The 25,018-nt window shown below is 40.0% G+C and overlaps 1 protein-coding gene across 2 annotated transcripts in view; it reads right to left on the bottom strand.

The window, feature by feature from the left end:
* Nucleotides 1–1,594: 1,594 nt before the first annotated feature.
* IPCEF1 (interaction protein for cytohesin exchange factors 1) overlaps nt 1,595–25,018 on the bottom strand; it is a 64,975-nt gene continuing 41,551 nt past the window's right edge. For both annotated transcript variants that reach the window (XM_074862803.1, XM_074862804.1), the window contains 3 exons: nt 21,531–21,897; nt 10,927–11,117; nt 1,595–7,418 (listed from right to left, as the gene is read on the bottom strand). In XM_074862803.1, coding sequence (XP_074718904.1) covers nt 7,218–7,418; nt 10,927–11,117; nt 21,531–21,897 — 759 coding nt within the window. In that variant the 3' untranslated portion in view covers nt 1,595–7,217. The remainder of the gene's footprint in view (nt 7,419–10,926; nt 11,118–21,530; nt 21,898–25,018) is intronic.

Below are 25,018 nucleotides of genomic sequence, written 5' to 3'. Positions count from 1 at the left end.
ATGGCAGGTTGTGGGTTTCCACTGATCTCATGCCCCTCATTTTCCCACAGGCAATAATCATCCCTTTCTGCCCTGAGGTTTACCACCTCTCCTTTCCTAGCGCCTGCCTTGGCCCCTCAGGCATTAACTTGCTTTTCCTCACAAAGCATCTTTATCCTCAGACTGTACTTGGTTTCAGTTTACTGCTTCTGTTTCAGGTCTGGAGAGGGCCAGTGTGCCAGACAGCATCTCCATTTTTTCACCTGCAGCAAATGCTGTCACCTCACTGTAAAACTTGCCCAGATGTAGACTGAGATCATCACGCCTACAGCAGTAACACTTTTACTTCCCCTCTTACATATAAACCTGTAATTTTCTCCCTTGCTTGCTGTCTCTCTAACAGCCAGCAGGCTATGCTAAGGGATCAGTTTTCTCCATCAGAAAAACACCGAGACCCGTTTTCAAGAAGCTGTGTTTTCCCACCAGCAATATGAGGAGAACTTGTGTGTCTGCCCCAGATTGACACGGCTCTGCCCAGAAGTGGAAAGATGAAAGATACACATTTCCCCATCAAAATAACAGAGCAGTTTGTCACCATGCATGGTATCCCATGTATGGATGGGATTCTGTCAGGCTTCCATCAGACAAATCTGAACATCCCCTAGTGACAACTAGGTCATTTCTTGAGCACAGGAAGATAATAAAGGAACTTTCCTCCTGACATTAAGTACTTTCTTCCAGAAGTAAGAAACAGCCCATAATATGATAATATGAGAAAAAGTATGACTGGGCCTTTCCAAAACATGAAGAGATGAAACAGATGCCAGGAATGGCACCTTTGCCCTCTGTATTGCCAGGGAAAATACTGACCCCAGGCTCACAGGGACTGTCTGGAAGCCTGGTGAAGCCCAGCTGTTTTTTTAAGCAGACAAAAGACAAATGTCCAAATCATGATGAGCAATTCATTTCTATTCTTATAAAACTTTGGAACCGGTCAAGTTTTGTACTACCACAGGAGGGCATAAATCAAAATCCAGAGGAAAACAAGAGGTGGTCGAAACCAATGAGGTGCGGTTTCATAGCTAGTGTAAATGCGTGCATGTATGGTGCTCCAGCCCCATCCACTGCCTCTCTCATGTCTGCACCACCACCCCTGCAGCAGGAATGCCAGGAAGGAGCCGAAGGAAACATAACATTGTTTTTTGTAAAGTTTGGCTTTCAGGCCCAGAAACAAAACATTTGGCTGTGCATGAGGCACGGAAAGCAAGAGCAGAGGCTAAGATCACAGTAAACCCCGCATGAAAACTGTTCCCTCAGGTTGTCTTCACAACCATGAAGGAACCAGAGGGAAAAAAGGGAAATAATCACTTGGTGAAAGTGAAGCTATATCTTTGGGGGAAGCTGAGTCAAACTAATCCTCTGCTCCTAAAAGGAAGAGGTCCCCCTCTTCCCTCCCACTTATGCAGCTCTTCTGCTTCTGCCTACACAATCCAGCTGCCTCCCTTGTGATGACTCTGGCAGGCACAGAACCTTTCCGTAAACCAATTTTATTCACCATCGCAGTAGACGTCTCTCTGGCTTGCTATGTCTGTTCCTTGTTGACTGACTTGGCTGAACTGACAGATGCCAAATGATGAGTGGATTAGCCCGAGGCAAGCAGTGTAGGAGATTGAGGGAAGAGAGGGGGACGGTAACTTTCTTCCTCCAGGGCAGCTGAGCCCTTAGACAAGCTCATTTCTTAGGAAACACGCTTTCACTGTGCTTCTATCGGGCTGGTCTGTCCATCTAAACTGAAACTCTTTTGACAAAGATCCCAGTCCTCTTTTAATTGAAACAGGCTGCTCTGTGAGCTAAAAAAAAAAAAAAAAAAAAAAAAGAGACCATCCTTCGTTAAGTGTGGCTACAGCAACCAATTAAAGAGAATTAACTAATTTAAGAGCAGTTTCAAAAATTACATTACCAGCTAGTGCAAGGCATTCCTCAGTCAAACCATTCATTGTCTCTTCCTGGTTCCAGATTATTCAACTTAATAGTAATATTAGTCCCAAGAGGAAACTGCTTGTTTAAACAACCAGAAAATCCTTATTTCATTATATAGTAGTAAACTGAAAAATCCACAGTGAAAAGTAAAAAAAAAAAAGGCTGAGCAAAATATTCTCTCATTTCAGTGTTTAATTGACAAGTGCAAACATAAGGCTCTCATTCTGCAAGATGTGTGTATCATTCCATTAAAATCAAGTCACATGTGTGGGCAACAAACAGTAAAAAGGCAGCGCTGGGTGAAAACATTGTGCTTTGAGTTTGAAACCAGTGAAAAAAAATATAGACTTAGAAGATAAAATACCAAATTGAGATTCCATATACATTCATGGTGCTGGAGGCCCTGTCCCTGCCTAACAAATATCCTTGCAAATACTCCTCTGTCCATGGCTTTCCCTGTCTGCTCAGAGGGTAGTGGAATAGACACCCCCACTCCTTGTTTTGGCCAGTCCTCAGCACTGAAAGTTTTGCACAAGAGCACTGCTATTAGCATGCACATATGGCATTTCACCAGGTGAATTTTGCTAAACGTTCATAAACAAAGTGACTTACCTGAATCTTTGCTAGACTAGTGCTAGTTTTTCTTCACATGAGAGTGGGAGACATGTTTTCATACCCTCTTTTCTTTATCTTTAGGTGGGAGAAGGTAAAACTGCCATAAGCAACTTCAAGAGTCAGAATAATTTGGGTAGGTCCTATGGCATCTAGGACACAGGGAGTGTTAGAGTTCACATGGTTCCTAAGTTATGGTATGATGACTTAAGCTATTTACCCTATAGAAATACCATACACCTACGTCTTCAGAATGGACCTCATGTGGGCCAGGTGGGGTACATAAGCCTCAGACACTGTGGTAGGTACAGTGATTTCCCAAAGAAATGGATTTTCTGCATTAAAGGCTGTGTCATCTAAAGTCAATCATTTCAAGGAATACATCAAGGTTGATGAACTACCAATGAATTATATGCATATTTGATTCTGAACTTTCTGACAACTTATAAACCACCCCCTTTGGATTTTTACCAGGAGGAAATAAATTAGAAAAATATTCACTTTTCCAGAGCAGACAGGTCTTGAAACTTCTCCCATAGCAAATATCAAGGAATGTAGTACTGTCCTCAACATCTGACAATCTTTTTTCAGTGTTGAAATGCCTAGCTTTTGGGAAGCTTATCTCCCATTACCTTTATGCACAGAGACAAGAATTTCAGCCTCATCTTAGCTCAGAGATTTTCTGTTCTGTTTTTCCTTTTCCTTTTTTAACTTCAATTTTTGTTTCAGTTAATAATGAAGCCAGTCCTTAAAAATGCAAGAATATGGCAGCTTGAAGCAGACCAAACTGGGATGAATCTTCAAGCTGTCAAGGAAAGGCTGACTGACATCTTAAAAAGTCTGCTGCTTTGAAATGCCACACACAAAACAGGAAATACCACTTTGGCTCTGCTACTACAAGAAAACCACTTTGGCTTCCTGTTAACAGAAAGACACGTCTCATAAATTAAGTAAACCCCGAATCTCATTGCAATTGGTCACTTTTGTACCACCAAACAAGTAAAACAACAAAAAAAGCCCAAACCCCAAACTTCAGTCACAGAACATAGAGTTCCTCACATAGAAGTATGCATACATGGACTCCTTGCTACTTTAAGAGTTAAAACATACAATTTTTTTATATTATAACTGTAATACACATGTAAGCTTACAGGCTCAAACAATAGATGCAGCATGCCCATAATTTTTCCTAGTTAGAAATGATTTTAAATTCTGAAATTCTACATAGTTTTAAATCAAATACCACCTCTTTTCTTCCCCTCCCTCCTTGGCTGTCCCAAAACTGCCTTTTCTCTCAATATGAAGGTTTCCTCCAAAAATAAAATTATTTGGGGAAAAAAAAAAAAAAAAAGTTGTAGCACATTATTTATTCCTGTTTATTCGTGCTTCAGGTGAAACCCAGTATTGAGTAAATAATCAGAACTAGATGCAGAAACAATTCACAGTCCCCACATGAAACCTCTCCCATCTTAGGAAAGGAAATGTGACCACACCTCATTCTGGTAACTCATGAGATCTACACCACCAAAACAGAGGGATTCGATTTCCAGAAAAGCCACCAGAAACAGGCTGCAGAAACAGCTGAAATTAGATATTGTTATTAGTTACTCCAAAATCTGCAAAGCTGGACTGGCTGCACCAATACCAAAACGCTTTACGGACAAAGGAATAATTGCGCACATGCACACATCCATGCACACACATTTTCTCATGAAAAAGTCCCATGAGGCAGATAGCTAAAGACTTTTGGACGCTCACTAGAGATGCACAGTTTTCCTGTGCTATGAGTCAATAGTGCAGGCCTTCCAAATTCAGACCGACAAGATACTGTTTACCCCAAGTATCACTGAATGGAGCAGAGAGCTGTCCAAGTTTCTCCGGCCGAGGTGGCTCCCCGCTGTGTTCACTAGCTGTAGCTGTCTGCTTGTGCACACTTCTGTCTCAGATTGTGGCTGTGCAGCCCATTGTGATGAATCCACCACCAAGTGAAAACTGTCACATTAATTAGCAATATTGGAAAATTAATCCTATTTTACTACAATTTTCGCTTCACATTTCTCATGTTTTCCATTTGTCTAAATAATAGCTGAAGAGAATGGAGATAGACCCCCAGCGCTGCACTTGCATAAAACCCATACATTTGTTTTCTTGAACACACAGAAATTTGTTAAAATAATGACTGCATTAAAGAACACCGTTCAAGAATTTTCTGTTCTTTTCTAAGAGGGTGATACAGACCATCCTCAGCAGGTTTCCAAAACCTCAGTTGTTCAACAGTAAGTATCTACTGACCATCTGAATGTAATTTAAAAGCTATTTGAGGCTATGTAATCTATCAAAACCAATAGTAGAGTTTGAGCAGTCCAAGGACATTTGTCTATATTTGGGAAACCTGTTTTGTATATGCTTATACAAGCACAGTGTGAAAAGAGCCAACAGAGCATGTGCAGGCCACACAGTGCTTTCCTTTGTATAGTGCAAATCTACTTCAGCAAATGGAGTTGACTAGAATTTTGCTGAGAACTGCAAGGCACTGACTCATCTGGCCCAGTTCAACAGACCACTTAAGCATGTGCTTTTTTAAGATCTAAGATGCTTTTGAAGAAAAATGGTGTTTGGTGTTTACACACTGTTTTATGAGAAACTTGCACTTGGGAGAGAAAAATGTACATGCAATTTGACCTCCATTATTTATCAGTTATTTAGCACCAGCAGACTAGCCCCAATTATAAAGTCCTGACCCAATATCAGTCCTTACCCTCACACTCCTAAACCCTTTTATACCTGAGGCAGTAACACTATCCCCAAGTATAGCATTCAACCAGCCACCATTTCCCCTGACCCTCTCCCATTAAAGCTTATATCAAAGGGGCCTACATTCTTCCTTCTATTTCCCCTTTCTTATAGCTTACCATCTGCTCCTCAGTTCTCACACTCAACACAGCCTTAATTGACATTTTTGGATGCATTGGGACATAATTCCATGTCTCAATTTTAAAAGGAAAGCTGCTGAATGTTAAAAATGCAGTATCAACAAACTTATCACTACACAGGTGGAAAAGATTTCACATGTTCCCACTACACTATTAACTTTTGTTTTCTCAGTCAAGCTATGATAAAACACATAATGTATAAAGACAGGTGCATCTGTAAATTGTATTTTCCTTTAAAAGATAAACTGTGTTGAAAACTAATGACAAAGAATATCGTTATGAAATAGCCAACAGAAGGACAGATTGCCACAGTTCCTGAAGTGGCATTAATTTGAGAATGGTGGGCTAATTCTTTCTTTTCAAAATTCAGCACTTTGCAGGGTTCCTCATACTTGTACGTATGCAAAAGATGGGAAGGCAAAAAAACCAAACCTTGTACTGAGGACAACGAAGGCAAGAAGTTATGATCCTCCAGCAAAACCCCTAACATACTTATTTTTATTTGCCCAAAGGGAAATCTTGAAACTTTCTAGAAAACTTATTTTCCTGCCCTGAAGACTTTCTTCATCTAAAACTCAAAGCTAGAATGACAGAAGAAAAAGTTACAGCAGATATTCCAGTGTAGTCTCAGTTGCAGAGCTATTATTGTGATTCATAATGGAACAAAAAACAAAGAGGCATTTCAAGTCAACCTGTAAGCATTCTCATTGGGGCAGGTCTGGTCCATATGTGCCTATCTACATTAGGAAATTCAGCATATATAAATATATAAATAAAACATATATACAGTAGTCACATTCATATAAGCCGTAAAATTACATATATTTACAAAAATATTTGCAGCTATGTTTTACACTCAGGTCCACATCAGGAATTTAATTATTTAGCTTCTGCCTTGTGAACTTGATCACCTTCCTAAGTAGGAATCTGGGATGAACTTGTACCTTATATATTCAGAGCTGTCAAAAATAAGAAAGAAAATAATCTTCCAAGGAATTCTACCAAATCAATAAGAAAAGCTGATACTTGTTGAAGCATTAGCTGCCTCACAGAAAATTACATGTTAACAAACATTAAGATACCTTCTCTTCATGTAGAAAGACAGTACCTTGGTCTGGTCCATAAATAAATTTGAAACTCAAATAGCATCAGGCAGAGCACAAACCAGGTGCCTGACAGCTGTCTGTAGTATAAACTCATGCATAATTACTATTTGTCTCAGTTTAAACTGGTAGAATGGTGAAAGTGAATGAATGTAGAGATGAAAATGCATACAGCAGGTTACCTTACAGGGTAAAAAGGTAGACTACATCCTGTCAACATTGTTTTAGCTTCCTTTAACGGTAAGTTACATGGTTAAAACAACTTCAATGATCTCACATTTATACAGTACATATTATACAGTTCTGTGACTTCCAAGAGCTAGACATATTTAATTTACTTCTCCAGAGATGGAAAAACATTTCTTCACTGCTTCATAAAATAATCTTCTTAGGTATGCAGCCCAGGTTCAGGCATGTTTTTTTAATTTGTGGGATTCGCCATTTTGACATGAAATGAGTTTTGCAAGAGGAATTAAAACTTTGGAGAAGGGGTTGTTTTCCTTTTGAAGAACACTTGAACAAAAGCAATCCTCAAAATGCAGCAGTTTAAAGTGCCTGTATGTGAAGACCCATGGGGAAAAATCTTGCCATGATCCACTGAACCATGGCCTCAGATAGCACTTTCAGTGATAGGCTGTGGAGTCATCTCTTGCTCCTCGCTATTCTCTGTGGACATGTCCTGGACGCCCTGCTGCTGATAAATGTCTTGGACCAACATGATGTTTGTGTTTCTCCACTCTCTGTACTTCATTGCCGTCAGTTTTGGGTCCTCTAGCAACTGGTTAATTGTAGCCAGGTCATGTTCCTTACACTAGGAAGAGAACAAGTGGTTATTTCCCACAGAAACTGTCAAGCTCATTGTCCATAACAAAAACACTCTGGGAACATTAGAGAACCATGTCACAAGGAGATGGCCAATTATCCATCCTCCTGGCAACATGTTTCCATTTTTAGAAAGGAGATCATCAAAGTTAAGTCCACAGCAGAAATTCATCCCAGTTGAAGGCAAGGTTATGATTTCATATAGATTTTATATTTCGTAGGTTTCTTAGCAAAACTTGATGAGAGAGGATTCATGTGAAAATTAGACATTATTATGCTGTCTCACAACAAGTTAGTATGTGCATGAAACTAGACACAACAGCATTTATTTCTGTAATTCACACCAGTTCCAACTTTCTCAAAAAATACTTATTCCTGGGCCACATTATAAAGGTCTCTTCTCTAGAAGCTAGACAGAAAATCATTTTGGATATAATCTGTACACTGGCAGTAGAGTGGCTAGAGTACATGTGACTGCTAATACATCTACTGCCAGCTACTACCACCAAATCTGGTCTCTACTTTTAGATGAGAGTAGCTCAGACCGTATGTTGCAGGCACTCTTGTTCAATTGTAAGGTATGAACAGCCACAGATATAGGGATGCTGAGACCCTTTAAGTCACAGGAATCATAGAATGCTTGAGGTTGAAAGCAACCTTTGGAAGTCATCTGATCCAATCCCCTTCCTCAAGCAGAGCCACCTAGAGACAGCTGTCTAGGACCTTATCCAGACAGCTTTTGAATATCTCCAAGGATGGAGACTCCACAGCCTCTCTGGGCAACCTGTGCCAGTGCTCAGTCAGCCCTCACAGTAAAAAAGTGTTTCTTGATGTTCAGAGGGAACCTCCCGTGTTTCAGTTTCTGTCCACTGCTTCTGGTTCTGCCACTTGGCATCACTGAGAACAGCCTGGCTCTGTCTTCTTTACACCCTCCTTTCAGATATTTATGTTCATTGATGTCCTCACATTTTCTGACACAACGAACCACTTTGCTTTTCCAGCCCTTATTGCCTATCCATGCAGTGGACCACAGGATAGAGAAGCCCTAGTTAGCATCTACAATGTCTTAATGGAGGCACCATGCTGCGCTAACAAAACTTTACTGCTTTTGCCTGGCTCCATTTCCCCTCCAGTCTGTGTGTAAAAGCAATGGAATAGTTCTAAGCATCTTCTCCTGCTGCCACCAGTTTCATCATGCCTGAGGACACTCTGTGCTAGCGGCTGCCTTGAAAACACCTTGAAAATACTCCCACACATTCACAACACTTCCTGATAGCAGCAATTGACTGCTTACACATCCATATCCCACTACTACTATAATGAACTATTAACTACTCTAATCCCTGTGATGCCTGAGCTGCTTTTTAAACACAAAAGCTTGTTCAACTGTTGGCTTACACAGGTCCTACCTTCAAGACCTAGCTAGCATCAGTCCTTGGAAGAAGGCTTCTGACTTCGATGCAGAGATATGCGCAGTTAGCTTAAGAGAAGAAGAGCAGATAGGGACGTAGAAGGGATAGAAAAGTTTTGCAGTGGAAGACCTTGGTGGCAAAAAGCCATGCCATGGAATTTTTCCTGTACCACTAAATTTATTTCCCACATCCATTAAGCCTATGATGCATTTGCGCACAGCTTTCTTCTCTTCCAAACTATCCAAAGCATGTTTTGTTAATGATATATTGTGGCAACAACATTAATCCATTTTAAAGATGTGGAGTCAAAAGTCTAAAATTAAAATTGCACTGAATCTTGCTCAAATAACTTCTCAAACTTATAAGGGTTTAATTAAAACAGAGTAAATATGGATCAGATGCAAGACTTTCCTGATTTTTAAATTTTCAATAGACCATTTCCAATTATCTCATGTCTCATGTTATACGTTAAGAAAATTGACTTTAAAAGCACATAATCCCACTGATGCAAAGAATATAGCACTTTCCCACTGCAGGCATTTGCCTTTCAGACAGGCTAACTTAAACACTGCTGTGTATAGAGCTCTGTTTGTGTCTGTGAGAAAATGTCTGTGCTGTATTTGTCTTGTCAATACTCCAATTTCTTAGATTGAAGAAAGCAAAAAGAGATCAACACATTTTATACATTATGAACACTCCAAAAATGATTTTTCCATATTAAATACAAGTGTTAGACAAGCCTACAGTTATAAACACTGTTAATCACAATTTATACAATACACCCATACTAAATCAATGCAAAGCTGTCCTCCTTGCTCATGTCTGGCAGTAAGGCTTCCATCAGCTCCGTACTAATGAAATTGATTGTCCACAAGATACAACCCTATTTTGTACTAACTGGTTCTTAGATTTATCAGGGAGGCTCCTATCATGGAAAACTTTGCAGTATGTTTCTATATTTAGCTTCCTGTCCCGTGAAATAGGCATACGTTTTAAACTAACTTTCTTGTTAGTGGTGGGCTTACTTTATCGCTGATGCAGATGAATACTGCTGTAGTCAGTACCACATCACTGAAAACTCTTTGATACTGAGGAGAGACTCCACCAGGTCCCATATGGAGCCACGGAGAATGCCTATATTCCCACTTGTCTTCTCAACTGTATCTTCAGGAATTTTAACACAGGCCCAGGTGTCAAAGCCAAGCCTCCCATTGCAACTAATAATCAAATCAATGACTGTGCTGGTAGGAGAAGTTTTTACATGCATTTCTCCAGCTCACAATGCCTGAAGCCAAATACACGCACTTGAAACAAAATACTTAATTCCTGCTTCTAATGCATACAAAAAGAAACAAATGAAGCCCCAGGTTTACATTTATTCTTTCTTATCCTTACAGTTTAAATGCTATGGTTAAGCTTCTGTTTCCCTCAGTACCAGTCAGAAGCAGGCTTTGAAATCCCATGACACCTGATGCTGGTGAGTAAACAGCCTCATAAATCCTCATATTCCAGACAGATTTACTGGCCCTTTCACAGAATGTCCTCTGAACCCCTCCACCCCTCCAGTTCATGATACATTTCCAACATAAAAGCAGGATGCTTTTGTTATTAAAAATATTTTAGTTACAGGAGGTCTTTACAATAGCTTTGGCATATCCTGTACATTCTCCAATAATCACATAAGGAAAACTTTTTTTGGCTCAGGGTCATTTTCATGTCCTTTATCATCAACTTATTTTGCCTGCTTTTCCTTTTTTAAGGCTACTCTGTTTAGTGCATTCAGCTGAGTTTGCAAGTTTTCCAGCTAAGAGAAGCTTTCTTTATTAAATTTTCCAAATGGGCTGGAACTTCTGCAAGAAGAGTCCCTTCTGAACTATTGCCTCTGCTTACAGTTCAAATTGAACAACAAAACACAGATGAGTATTCAGAATGAAGCAGAAAACAATTTCAAAAACTTAACCAAATTCTCTGGGGCTTTAAGTAAATATGTAATTACAGTGTGGATGAAGTCTAGGCTTACTTCTTTTTTCCAGTCAAGTTGTTTCTTTCTCTCAGGCTTTCCCTTGGCTAGCTCTGTGACCTCACCTTTAACGTGCTGTTCAGCATTCGAATTTTGTGGAGTTTCTCATTAATGGAGGGGTTTTTGCTGCGTTTGATAAATGACTTTCTAAGCTCCTTCTTCGTTGACAGCCGACGATCACCAATGGGAGACAGGCTTGCTTGTTCTAATGACTTGTAAAGTCGCTCCATCTCATCATCATCACATTTTTCCTGATCTGCAAAGAAAAGAATAAATTGGGTATGAGAACATGAATGTGGCAGCAGATAGCAGAAACGTTAATTTCAACCATCAGGAACGTTCTTAGCCAAGTCAAAAAGTAATGGTATTAGAGTTAAAACCAAGGGCAATTTTTAGGGTAATTTATAGGGTAATAGTGCACATGAGAAAGACATAAAAACATTTGAGTTTGGTAGTAAGAATCAGGTCATGATCCAAACTGATACAAGCATGTATTTCCACAGATAGAGTGCTGCTTTAATGCTCCGAATATATCACAGACATTGAACAACTGTCAGTAATGCTACATTTGAATGAAAACAACTTTGATAGCACCTACAGCCATTCACCCTTCCCTGCATGCCGCACACAGTGAAATACAGTTCTACCTGGCAACTCACAGGTCAAATTCTATTTGATGTACCAGTTCACAGACTGCAGCACAGAATTTGCTTGTGGTGCCTCACAATAAAGCCTTGATTATCTCCACCTTAATTATTCTGATGGCTCCCAAGCTGCAGCACCATCTTCCATGACATGACATGAAAGGAAAAGCTAGTAAACATCTAAGAATGAAATAGCATAAAACAAGATAAAAATTGAAGCAAAGACATTTTTCAGAATAAAACAAAAACTGTATCAGGCATATATAGGGGCATTTTGGCAGAAGGCCATTTTCAGCAACAGACTGTGCAACTCGCTTTTTGTCCCTCAGTCTACACTACAAGCTTTTCTACTTCAGTGTTTGCTAAAGGAAAATCTTAAAGCTACTGCTGCTTTCAGGGTGTTAATGAGTCCCTCAAGATCCACTGGGATAACATCTGTGTTTATTTCACTGGGGACAGCAGTGGTAGTTCTTCTCAAATGCTGTACTCCATGTGCCTGTCGAACTGGATGGGCACTTTTTTCTTTTAATGAAAAGTTAAACATTGACTTTTCTAAATCATCTTCAGTCCACAAACATTTTCTGAACAAAAGGAGGAAGTTCTTTTGCTCACTCATGCTGCAGCCAAAACATGTCAGCACACTTATGAGGCTGCTCCTTATCTTTTACATGTTTTAAAAAGTACAACATCCTCCTACAATGCTGTTCTTTCTAAATATATAGGTTACAAGAAAGGTTTATGATATGCTACAAATATTTGCCTTCACTGTGTTGCTGGCCTTTTTTTCACTACTTTGTGATTATAAGAAGCCTGCTGTAACTTGACAAGAACTAAATATAGCTTCCAACATTAGTACACTGCTGGGGGAGGAAAAGGAGAACTGTTGTATATTTAACAAGCTGTGGGAAATAGAAAAAAATGGAAGTGTAAGGCATAATACACGGCAGTAGTATTTCCTGAAAAATGTCGGCTTATGCCATGAGGCTTGTAATCATAACTAGCTTCCTGCCTCCTTTCTTGGGATGAAGCAGCTGGTTGTTTCATTAGCCAGCTCCTGCACAGGACTGGGTCAGCTCTACTGTAGACAGAATCACAGAATCACAGAATCAACTAGGTTGGAAAGGACCTTGAAGATCATCTAGTCCAACCATTAACCTAGCACTGCCAGTTCCCATCTACACCATATCACCCAGCGCTATATCGACCCTACTCTTAAACACCTCCAGGGATGGGGATTCCACCACCTCCCTGGGCAATCCATTCCACTGCCTAATAACCCGTTCTGTAAAGAAATACTTCCTGACATCTAGTCTAAACCTTCCCTGGTGCAATTTGAGGCCATGCCCTCTTGTCCTATCACTTGTTACTTGGTTAAAGAGACTCATCCCCAGCTCTCTGCAACCTCCTTTCAGGTAGTTGTAGAGGGCGATGAGGTCTCCCCTCAGCCTCCTCTTCTCCAGACTAAACAACCCCAGTTCCTCAGCCGCTCCTCGTATGACCTGTGCTCCAGACCCTTCACCAGCTTCGTTGCCCTTCTCTGGACACGCTCGAGTAATTCAGTGTCCTTTTTGTAGTGAGGGGCCCAAAACTGAGCACAGTAATCGAGGTGCGGCCTCACCAGTGCCGAGTACAGGGGTAAGATCACTTCCCTGTCTCTGCTGGCCACGCTATTTCTGATGCAAGCCAGGATGCCACTGGCCTTCTTGGCCACCTGGGCACACTGCTGGCTCATGTTCAGCTGGCCGTCAATCAACACCCCCAGGTCCCTCTCTGACTGGCAGCTCTCCAGCCACTCCTCCCCAAGCCTGTAGCGCTGCTGGGGGTTGTTGTGACCCAAGTGCAGCACCCGGCATTTGGCCTTATTGAACTTCATACAGTTGGCCTGGGCCCATCGCTCCAGCCTGTCCAGATCTCTCTGCAGAGCCTCCCTACCCTCAAGCAGATCAACACTCCCACCCAGCTTGGTGTCGTCTGCAAACTTACTGAGGGTGCATTCGATCCCCTCGTCTAGGTCATCAATAAAGATGTTGAACAGGAGTGGCCCCAAAACCGAGCCCTGGAGGACACCACTCGTGACCAGCCTCCAACCGGATTTAACTCCGTTCACCACAACTCTCTGGGCCCGGCCATCCAGCCAGTTTCTTACCCAGCAAAGTGTGTGATCATCTAAGCCTCGAGCAGCCAGTTTCACCAGAAGAATGTTGTGGGAAACGGTGTCAAAGGCCTTACTAAAATCAAGGTAAACTACATCCACAGCCTTTCCCTCATCCAATAAGGAGGTTACTTTGTCGTAGAAGGAGATCAGGTTTGTCAAGCAGGACCTGCCTTTCATAAACCCATGCTGACTGGGCCTGATCCCCTGGTTGTCCCGCATGTGTTGTAAGATGGTACTCTGGATGAGCTGCTCCATCAGCTTCCCGGGTATCGAAGTCAAGCTGACAGGCCTGTAATTTCCCGGATCATCCTTCCGACCCTTCTTATAGATGGGCGTCACATTGGCCAGTTTCCAATCTGTCGGGACCAAATCATCCATCAGGACTGTGCACAGTATCGCTTTGAGCGATAAGTTGACCTTCATCAGATATCCAAGAAAGAGTATATAAGAAGAAAAAAAATTGCATTGATCCTGTCCAGCAACTTTAAAAAATAGTCAAGCCATGGGGGACATAAGGTGCCTGCTCCAGATATTTTTTCAAGCTAACTCATGATGCTCTTCAGTGTCCTAAAAAGGTCACAAAACAACAAGCATGAGAAAACACCCTCACTGAACACTCTTCCATGCTAAGTACTCTAGTATCTTCCATGCACTTGTGGGTGAATGTAAGGAGGACAGTAATACTCAGCACAGGAAAAGATGGAGCCAAAGTCAGAAAAGTCCAGCAAAAGGCTCCCAGATGATACACTTGACCAGCAGTGTGCATTCAGCTCCCGTATTCTTTCAAGTTTGCAACCTTAAACTCCTCTCTTATTTCTTATTCTTTTACCACTCCCACCCCCAAAGGATTGATCAGGGTCAGCTAATTCCAGAGGGAAAGGAGCATGCCAGATTCTTCAGATCGGGTAGATAAGGGGAGTGACAGTGCACTATCTAAATGGAATTTCAGGAAACAGTTGGAAAACAAGGCTGTGTAGAGCCAGGTATGAGTTATATACAGTACTTGCCTCCATCTTTGTTTACACTAATGAACAGTGAACTTCTACAACAGTTAAAAAATAACAAAACAATATCTTAATACTGTGCTTTTGTATAGAATCAGATACTGTTGCTGTTGACAAAGAGTATGTCTGCCAATAAATGTCTATAAATTGAGGCCAGACTGATACCTATCTGGACTTTTACCTTCAATGTCCTGAGTTCCCCTGAGCCAAGCTCAGAAAACAAAAGCCCATGTTTTGCAGGCTTGAAGCTGCCACTCAACATACTAGCTTGATGCTGTAAATCTGAAAGGGGGAGAGGTAATGGAGGAAGGGAAGAGGCATTAAGTCTAGCAATCAATTAACAAGCCCAATAAAATGATCTGTGATAAGAAAATAGATTTTTCTTCACTCACACAACGGTGCATTATGTTATTTCACAAGCCTCTTAATGCCACAAAAGTAAACAAAGAAAGCACTACCTGAAGTTTGCTTGCTTGTTTTTCCCACAAAACACCTGAGAGAAAATTAAGGTTGAATAATAGAGATAAAGCAACATGACTCAAGGCTTAAGCACAGACTGGACTTTTTCTCTAGATTCAAACATTCACAGCACATTTTCCCAGAACTTGGTATTGCTTAATTCCCTTGCATCCGGAGTCAGAGCACTGACCTGCAGATGAGCAAGTCTCCAACAGAAGCACAGGCATTCAGCAGTTCTGTATTATCAGGCTTCAGTGATTTGGATTCCTCCTATGAAACCCGGGCTGTCTAGACCATACTACAGAATTGTTACGAAATATTTGCTTTCCATCACAAAGTAAAAATTTATGGAGAAAGCATATAGTATATAAGCTCAGGCCCTGACATAAAAATGAAAAGATTGTCTGTATCAGCCTCCCAAAGATAAATGTACCATCCCTACTCTGAGCTTTGTTAGCCTCTGAAGGTTTATAATGATGGATATATTTCGCTGAAAAAAATTCTTAACACGGACAGGTTAGGCCCCACGAGCCGTTGGGAGTGAGTCCTTCCAGTCGGGTCACACAGCTAACATCAGGCACAGTCAAAACCACTTCAAAACATAATATTGCAAGTTATCTCTTCCACCAGTACCCTTCAAGCTAAGCACTTTCTGTCTCAGGCATGCAAGTTACGAAACTGAAATGCTACTACAGCACTTCTTTACCTCATCCTATTTTAAAGATAAAATACATACATTTTTCTCTCAGAACCTACTGAACGATTAGTGGTAAGGACAAACAGCAACAGTGCAAGGATATTACATATTATGTGCATTTATGAGCGTGTACGTGCACAGAGGGGAACACGTGCATTGTGCTCTTTTCCCTTCCCTTGACAGTAGTAACTACAAGCAATTCTGTTGAGTGATGTCACTGGAAGGATCAGTCTTCCTGGGATCCTGCACCATGCCCTTCACTCACAAGCCTTGCAGCCTGCTAAAGCTTCATAGCACTTCTGGAAAAATTCTGTAGCATTGTATAGCTCTTTCGACTTTGTCAGACTCCACAGTGGGGAAAGTGGAAAAGAACCAATGTTGAACTAAGGGAAAGGGAAGTTCTGCCCTGAGATATTTTAATATTCAAGAGAAAGATACCTCTAGGTTGGGGTGAGGAAAATAAAGTAATATTTCAGGCAAGTCAGAACTTCTGACAAATTCTGTTTCAGGAGAAGTAAAACACAATTTTGTGGCTCAGTGCCACTTATCTGGAATTTCCCTCTAACTAACAGGACATATCACAGACAAGAGCAAGCTGCCAAAGGTTCAACACGCCAGCTCTTCACCTCCTCAATTTTCAGCTTCCACTTTCCTGTCAGCCAACTTGCCACAGGTGGGAGACATTAAGGTATTGAGACTCCCCACCTTGCAGCAGCCCTACAGGAGCCTCCCTGAAATCTCAACTTTAATGCTCTTTAAGCCTACAAAAGTGAAATTATCCAGAACTTTTCAAAAAGCAGCTGTGAAAAATCATGCTGATTGTTTCCCAGCAGTAAAGATATAGAAATTGCCAATGTTTGGCAGAAAAAGCATTTTGCATTGAAAACCACCACCAACAGAATGTATCTTGCTAAATCTAAGATGAAAGGTAAATACTTGTTCTCCCCTTCTCTGAGACGTCACAGCTCTCCAACTGTGTATTAATCCCAGGAAAAAAAAATCTGCTTCTTCCTCCCATCTTTGCTACTCTTATGAACTTCTTGTAGCTGTGCCAGCACTTCCATTTCTGATTCTGCCAAAACTTTTGATACCAATGGGACAACATATATGCCCAGGCTGGAGAGAGCAGAGGAAAAAAAGCATAATCTGCTTTTGCCCTTACCTACCTACTCATCCCCCTCCTCCCCATCCCTTCTCCATTGTGGTAGTAGACTTTTCAATGGGAATATGATGACACCTTGAGGAAATCACATTTTCCACATAACTACAGAACAGAAAAGACAGGAAATATTTCAATTAGGTAGGCATAGCTTAGGCAAACTCCTCACTGACAAATGCAGAACTAAAGGTAGGAGACAGTGGGAGAAAATAACAGGAAAAATATGTTACCACCAACAGTTAGATGCTCTTGACTATAACAGTATACTGGACTCAACAGTGAAGGATGGCATTTTAACAAACCAACTGAACTACAAACACCACAAATAGGTATCTCTTTTTCAGAGGTTTCAGAAAACTGTAACACCATAGTTTTCGCTGTGATTTATAAAGCCTTTTTGATGAGAAACAATATAATCACACACAGTTTTTTCTCTACACAGTTGTTCTCACCATAGGCACACTTCTTGGCTAGTCTCAGCCACGATCTAACCGTTTTCTGTAACTTTTGCAGAAGGAACAAAGGGGCCAGAGCACACCAGAGGATCTGTTCTGGCTATTACTGGCACAGGCAGACTCCAGAGGGGAAGAGGATGTCAGTTCTGAGAAAAGAAGGAATTGAATGCATCCAGCTCCTATTTAACCAACTCATTCCCACAAAACTAACCCAAATAAAATTGAACTGGCATTTGAAAAGCTTTCTGTTTTTTTCAAAATATCAGCACACACCAGATCTTCTACCAGTTACTGTGAGCTAAGGTAAAATAAATAAACCAGAAGTCATAGCATAAGAATTCCTTGCCAAGATGTATTAACTTCACATTATCATAAAACCCTCAGAAAAATGCAAGGAAGAAGGATGTTATTGCTATAGTAAATGATCTCCAAATAAATACAAACACACATTCTTGTTCTCTTATATTAATCTCTCAGTTTCTACAGCTTCCTTTTTTTATCATAGTTTTTGATGATGATGGTGGTGGGTCATAGTCAGATACTTTTTGTTCCAGTGGTTGCCAGAGAAATACAAAGGATAGAGTTTGACTGTAGGGCGTGTCTAGCTGTCCCGGACAGGGCAAGGCCAGCTTCTGGATGCAGAGCACGTAGTCAGATAGATGTTTGTATTCTCAAGTGTTTCTTGTTTACCTTTTGGTTTCTTTGTGTCACGGGCAGCTTTGAATCCTTTGTCACTGTGCATATAGCAAGCTACAACACGGAAATATTAAATAATCCCACAAAGTAAATGGAAACATAATGCTGATCTTTCAAAAGAGAAAACTGTTAAACTCTTTTTTTGTACCTTTGTATTACTCTCTGGTATGTAACCTCTCCCCAGTAATCAAGTGCTGAAAATTAAGCCTGAGAATGGTCATAACACCACTAAGAGTGGTGTCATTAAAAATATCGTATGGTACAGCTCCTTGCACAAAACACAACTGCTTAGCAGATTTAATGAAATAATTTTAATTGAGAAAATAATCCATGATCATTTAGTTGAATCTGTAGTTTCTCTTACAGAGATTCATCCATTTATCTCTGAGAAACTTTTATTTCATTGTTTAACTCATCACTGACGTTTCTCCAATACTTTTGTATTTTCATGATAAACTCTTCTCATAAAGCCACAGCTACTCTTTCTTCCTTCTAGGTACTAACTTTTCTCACATTGGCCTCCATTTCTGACTTTTGCCAACAAAAGTGCTCTTCAATTCTTGAAAACATTCACCTCAGCTCTACACCGCTATCAGCTACAACCAAAAATTCCTCATGGGGTTTCACTACGCAGAATGTGTCCACAAAGCAGAGTGTGTGACAGGTTTTTTTCTATCCTCACAAGTAGAAGGAGAGAGCATGGACACACATGAAGGCTCTGTGGGGAGTGGGTTCAAAAGACCACATAGCTGTTCTGACAACAGCAGGGCTGGCTTTATGTACACGGGACACGCACTTTCAGGACAGATGCCGATGCAAGATGGACCCGTATCGTCCTAGACACAGTCTCATTACTCTGAAACATGATGAGCTGTCAGAAATGCACTATTCTGAAGCATTGTAAAACAAATAATAAGGACTGCACTGAGGTATGCATTCTTGTTTGGCATCAGATAACAGAGGTATTCTTACTAGTTATTGTAAATCATGAAGTTTTGCAGCTAGCTTTTACCCCATAATTTGAATTCATCTCACAGTATTTGTGCACATCCTTATCAACTAGCTGGAGGGGGAAATTCTTGGGGGATAAGCCACAGAACCAGAATTGCATCCTTTTTCATAACTTTCATTTGGAACTGAATTGCTATTTTACGTTAGTCTTTATTTTCCACCTCATTCTCAAATTAAAGTGGCTTCACTAATCTCCTCGCAAATTATTTCATTTATTTTTTTCAGTGGCCATTGCAAGGGAAGGCCCCACACACCAACACTCTCCATCCCCTCCCCATATTATGCAGACTGATAAAGGAAAGAAAAAATATGTGTATGGTGTAAGTCTTACTTGTTCAGCAACTGGTTATGATGCAGACAGTATCTAGTGAGGTTATATAGTTTCCATAGTGACTGTCTCATTGGAATTATCTATTTCTGGAATTCCATCAGAGATCACCAGTGTGGTTAGGATGGAAGTGTTCTGCGATCAGGGTTGGTCATCATCTAAGCAGTAAGCAACAGAAGAATTCATTTCCCCAGGAATATTTTTGAGAAAATTAAACCACCTTGCAAATGGCAGAAATATACCAAGATGTATCTCAATTTACATTTTAATCCCATTTTAATTGGTTACTATTATTTAGCCTATCAGCCTATCAAATTATGCTTTAAATGATTATGAATGTGTCATGCTAATTCTATGACTATCTGTAAAAGTACTTGTCCCCCTTACCATTACAATGGAAAGCATTAACTTATGCATTACTGCAGGATTGGTGACAATACCGGAGTAACATATTCCAAGCAAAAGTTTAGATTTCTGAAGAGCAACCACTGAATCTTGTTCAGCAGGATCTATAAGCCACCATGCCATATATGACCTATACTCTATCAATCAACCTGAATGTACCTAGTAATGTTTCCCAAAGGCATTAGTTAGTCAAGTTTAACCCAGAAGGTGAAATTACAGAAGACTAATTTACTAAGTCTTTGTGAAATTTTCATTAGGGACCCCATTTCTGTCAGTCCCAGCCTTTTCACTGTTTGCAAAGCCAGAGTTTATGGGAATTAGATTCCACAGTAACTTTCCCAAAATATCCACTCTTTTCTGCTACATAGAAATAGTACATATGCTTGGTTTTGCTTTTAATTCTTACTGATCTTCATTGCTACAGAAGTCTCTAGCAGAGCAGCCTAGAAGATTGATAATGAAGCTGAGTGCAAAACACACTGAATTAATTTTCACTTTTGCTAAAAACTGTACTTCGCTCAATTTCCTTTTTTTTTTTTTGTAAAATCAGAAAAACATATGACAAACTAAAGGCGTGCTAACTGTTGATATTTGTAAAACAACTGGGAGACTGACAATGTAACTAATGTGCCTTATACTATCATTTTTCAATCAGTGCCAAGTTCACCTACAGAGAAGTAACCTAATTTCCCAATGAGTCCAGTGCTGTTTCTTTCCACCTTTGCACTACCTTCAGCCTAAGCTTTTGGATGCACCTTTGTTTTGCATTGTACTGTGACAACACTGCTCTTTCAGCAACAAAGTACTCACTTCAAATCTTTACAAGGATTTAGAATCACGGGTAGAGCTGATGCACAAGAATATCGTTGTTTCCTTATGTATTACCTCTCTAGGCAGCACACTGAGGATCTTCTCATTTCAGCATATTGTATGCCAGAAACTCCTCTTGTGCTTCAACTGCTTTCAATGCAGAAAGAAGCAGCTTTGCTCAAAAGGCAAGACATATTGCCTCACTATGGCAGGAGAGTTATTAACAGTAACGATGACCAAATTCTAGAACTATACCACCTTTTTAATTTAGCAGCACATTACAGAAGGAGGATACCTGTGCAGATACCCATTTGCTTAAAGGGTCTTGAAGGACTTTGATTCAGGATTGCAGTTGTTCCCCCTTGATTACAATGAAGCTCAATGAAACAAATAGGAAATATGTACTGGAAGTAAATGCAACTTTTATTTTTAAAATTGGATCGGCCTAACCCCATGTTCACCACTTCCTACATATGCCATTTTGCTTAGGGTGTGAGTTCTGTGACACACTTTCTTAAAATTTTGATTCATTCCTAACTAGTAAAAGACAGCTGTACTGACATAAAGCAAGCTAATAAAAATATGCCTATGTTAGGATTTTATACAAAGGCTATATTCTTAAACATATAGGTAAAAACTGAGAAAAACTGTAAAGGTACTTACCAATTAGATACTAGGTTATATATTTAATGTGCAATAAACCAAATGTTTGTTATAAATTATGTGCCACTGGAAAACTTCAGTGAAGAGCATAAAGGAAGGAAGAGGAAAGGAAACTGGGGAAAACCCCTGAACTCCTACATTGTATGGCTCTGCAGACAAAAATCTCCTCTCTCATTAGCTCACCTCTGGTTAGTGATCTCTGTCCTGTTGCATCTGGCACAGCTAGACAATGTGTATCCGGACTTAAAAAAAAGTTTTGGGATACACCACTGGGTCTGGAAAGCTGGACCTCCTGGCTTTCTGCTGCTTCTCCACAGTCTACTTCTGGCGGTTCATCAGAGTGAATCTGTACGCAGAAAGTTAAAGGCTGATCACCCTCTTCTGTGGCAGAGCTGTTAACTAGGTCACGGCAGGACTGCCTCTCGGAATAAACCACTTTGGACATTAAGGAAGATGATGACTCTTGGGAGCTGAATGTGCTTTCAGGAGAGGAGAGAGAACAAGATGCTTCACTTGACAGAGTCGAGGTGAAAGAAGACTTCTGCTGATCCTGCATTCCAGAAAAAGAAAAAAAAAAAAAGGGGGGGGGGGGGGTAGAAGAAAAATTATTTCCACATTATTCCTGTTCCTAGGTTCTGCATGTTATAGATATGCAGTTGAAATGCTAACTGACTGAAAATTGATGTAATCTGATTAATTATCCATCCAAACAAGCCTGAGGTATGGTAGCCAATCTCCTACAGAGCAGTAACTTCAGAAACTAAGCCACAAGGAAGCCAGAGGTAAAACAGATAAAAACTGGGCAATGCCTAAAAACAATAGGCCAAGGAAAAATATTGCATTGAATGTAGACTTCCATGCTAGGTCTCACACTCACATTCACTCTTTAGTTTATCTTCACTTTCTTGGTCTTATCAAGAGTGCAGAAGAAAAACTGAAGTAGCCATTGAACATGAAGTTGCCTTGAAGCATTCAATGCCATAACCATGGATAGACAGAAATGGGCCCAAGCACTGATGTGTCTTGACCTTCTCATCACACAGAACCATTTTACCTGGTCCATTCAAGGGACTAATTATTCACCAAGACAGGAAGGCTGACAGGTAATATGATGGCAAGTTAACAATAGAAAGAAAAACTCATGGGACAGAGGGCAGGAAAAGGGGAAGGGTACAAGATTTGTGCTGCTCATTCACCTGCTAAGATTTATCCTTCAGCACATAAATCTGGAAAAGGGTCCAAACTTCACTTAGAAACACATCAGAAATCATTAAGACATCTTAAGGTCCTCCATACTGTACTTGTCACCCTGACTCAACAAGAGTGCATACAACCAGAGAGGTCTTGGAAACATCTTACAGTCATCGTTAGGAGCTAGGAGTTGAATGAGAGAGGGTATGATAGATGCACAATTTCATGTAAAGAAAAGTTGAGAGAAAGAACAAAGTTTTGAAAAGTATTTATCTTCCCAGACAAACAAATAGATGCCCAGGTCTTTGTCTACAGTAGGCATTTACACTGATTGAGTTGTACTATTATCTGGTCACCAAAAGCAACTCACACAAGAAGAACTAACACTAGTCTACTTCTTAGCCACCAAACATCACTGAAAAGATGAGCCAAGAAAGTCAAATACACAAGTAATACATACACAAACACACAAATATACATACAAATACCCAGAAGAGGATTAATTGACAGTAATAAAGTAATGGAAGACAAGGGGAGACAAAGACTTATGGTGAAGCTCTTAGCAGAAACTATCAGAAATCGTGATGAGATTGTCATGATATGAAAGCCAGATTTCTTGTATCTGCTACTGCCAAAATTTACTCCTTCTGCAAATCATCTGATTCTGGCATTGGCCAGAATTCTGACTTGATGGGCCAGAGTTCTGGCAAGTTTATGTTCTCAATACATATGTAGAATAAATCTGTGTAAGGATTAAAACAGATGATAACTAGACTGGGAGTATTGAAAATTACTGAGAAGGTGTTGCTAGGGAAACCTGGGCAAGCTGCAAACACAATAAAGGGACTAGCTTGTACTACTTATTTCTAACCTGGTAAACTAGAAATAAAATGTATTCATATAAACCAAACCAAGGATGAAAATTTTTTTGGATTATGATATATAAACTTCTGCAATTCAGTGTTACTATTTCCTTTTCATGTTAAAAAAAGCAAAGTAGATTTGCCTTCCTGTGCTTCTAATCTAGCTGTATCATGTAGCTACTAACCAATTCAGAAGATGAGGACCACCAATATCAGATTGTGAGTCACCACTTCTTTGTATCACTTCTTTGTATTGCCATTCCTCCAAGACTGTCCCAAACACTGTGAGACCAGACTTAATTTATATTCCTATTACAAGAAATACAAAATTGTGTTTCAAGTGCATTTTTGTTTTTAAAAAGGAAACTTTCACAAAAGCATCCTAAAGCAAAGGACAAGGTGATGCTGTCATAAACTACATGTATGAGTGATAAAAACGCCCTTGGGATCACAGGTGACCTGAAGCATTTAATCTAAGAGCTCCTAATGAAAAGACAAATTGTTGAAGCATTTGTACAGTCAAACAGAACAACCAAACAGTAAAAGCTCTTCCTCCCATAGTGTGGATGGTCTAATTTCAATTGTTCAAAGATAGAAAAGGAAGATGTTAGATGTCACCTCTATTTTTTTGGCATTTGTCCATGCAAAAGAAAGTGCCATTGAAATGAAAACTGTGCCTCACTGAGTGGAATATATTTTTGTTTTCATTTTCATTGTGTGTTAAATAAAAAAAATGTGGGTGAGAATCAAGATGACTGCCAGAATGTGTTTCTTTTTCTCTACATATGTGTTGTGGGATTTTTTTCTTTGGCATGACAAATGTTTACCTAACTTACTCGAGTGGTTCCTTTGGAAGTTTTGCAATGATCCACATAATAATAAATCTCCATTTTAGGGACATTTCTAAAGCAGATGCTTGAGCCATCATAAGGATTCCACTGCAGATCAATGAGTCTCTAGGCATTTTTTAGAGAAAAATTATCACCACAAAACACTTCAGCTGCTCTTTTGAGACTGCTGTGATTTATTGTCTCAACATAGCTGATGGTTTTTGAACTGTAAATCCATTCACATGTGAAGAAATTAATGTAGACAGTCATTTTAACTTTTGTCCTACAGATGTTAAAATTTACTTGTTCCTCACTTGCTGTTTTCTTCCACAGTACCCAAAAGCATGGAAAAACATAGAAAGCTCATGACTACTACTTTTTTCAAGTTTCAAAATGGTTTGGGTCAACAGAGAACAGAACAGCAAATTAAAACTTTGTGCTAGAAGTACAGTAAAATGTTTGCTACTCTAACATGTAACAGAGCCTGCACCTGGGTGGTTATTAGTTTCCAGACTAATAGTTTTCAGTCTGGAGTTGGTCTCAAGAGGTTTGGAGGACTTTCTTCTTAAGACAGCATCGGTTTGATTTTCCAGAATGTCCATAGCTCCTAATTCATATTTTGCAAAATCCCTTTAGCACTCAGGAGGAAGAAGTGCAACTTCTAAAAAATATAAAAATAATAAAAAGAAATGAACCCCAGTCAATGTCTGTGGCATTCCTGATGCTGGGCTGGGTTTCCAGGATGAGTATCTCTCCCAGTAGTAATCTGAGAAGATTCAAGCAGGCC

The sequence above is a fragment of the Strix uralensis genome, chromosome 3, assembly GCF_047716275.1.
Source record: "Strix uralensis isolate ZFMK-TIS-50842 chromosome 3, bStrUra1, whole genome shotgun sequence".
Taxonomy (NCBI): domain Eukaryota; kingdom Metazoa; phylum Chordata; class Aves; order Strigiformes; family Strigidae; genus Strix; species Strix uralensis.
This window is presented reverse-complemented; position numbering and strand designations above follow the sequence as displayed.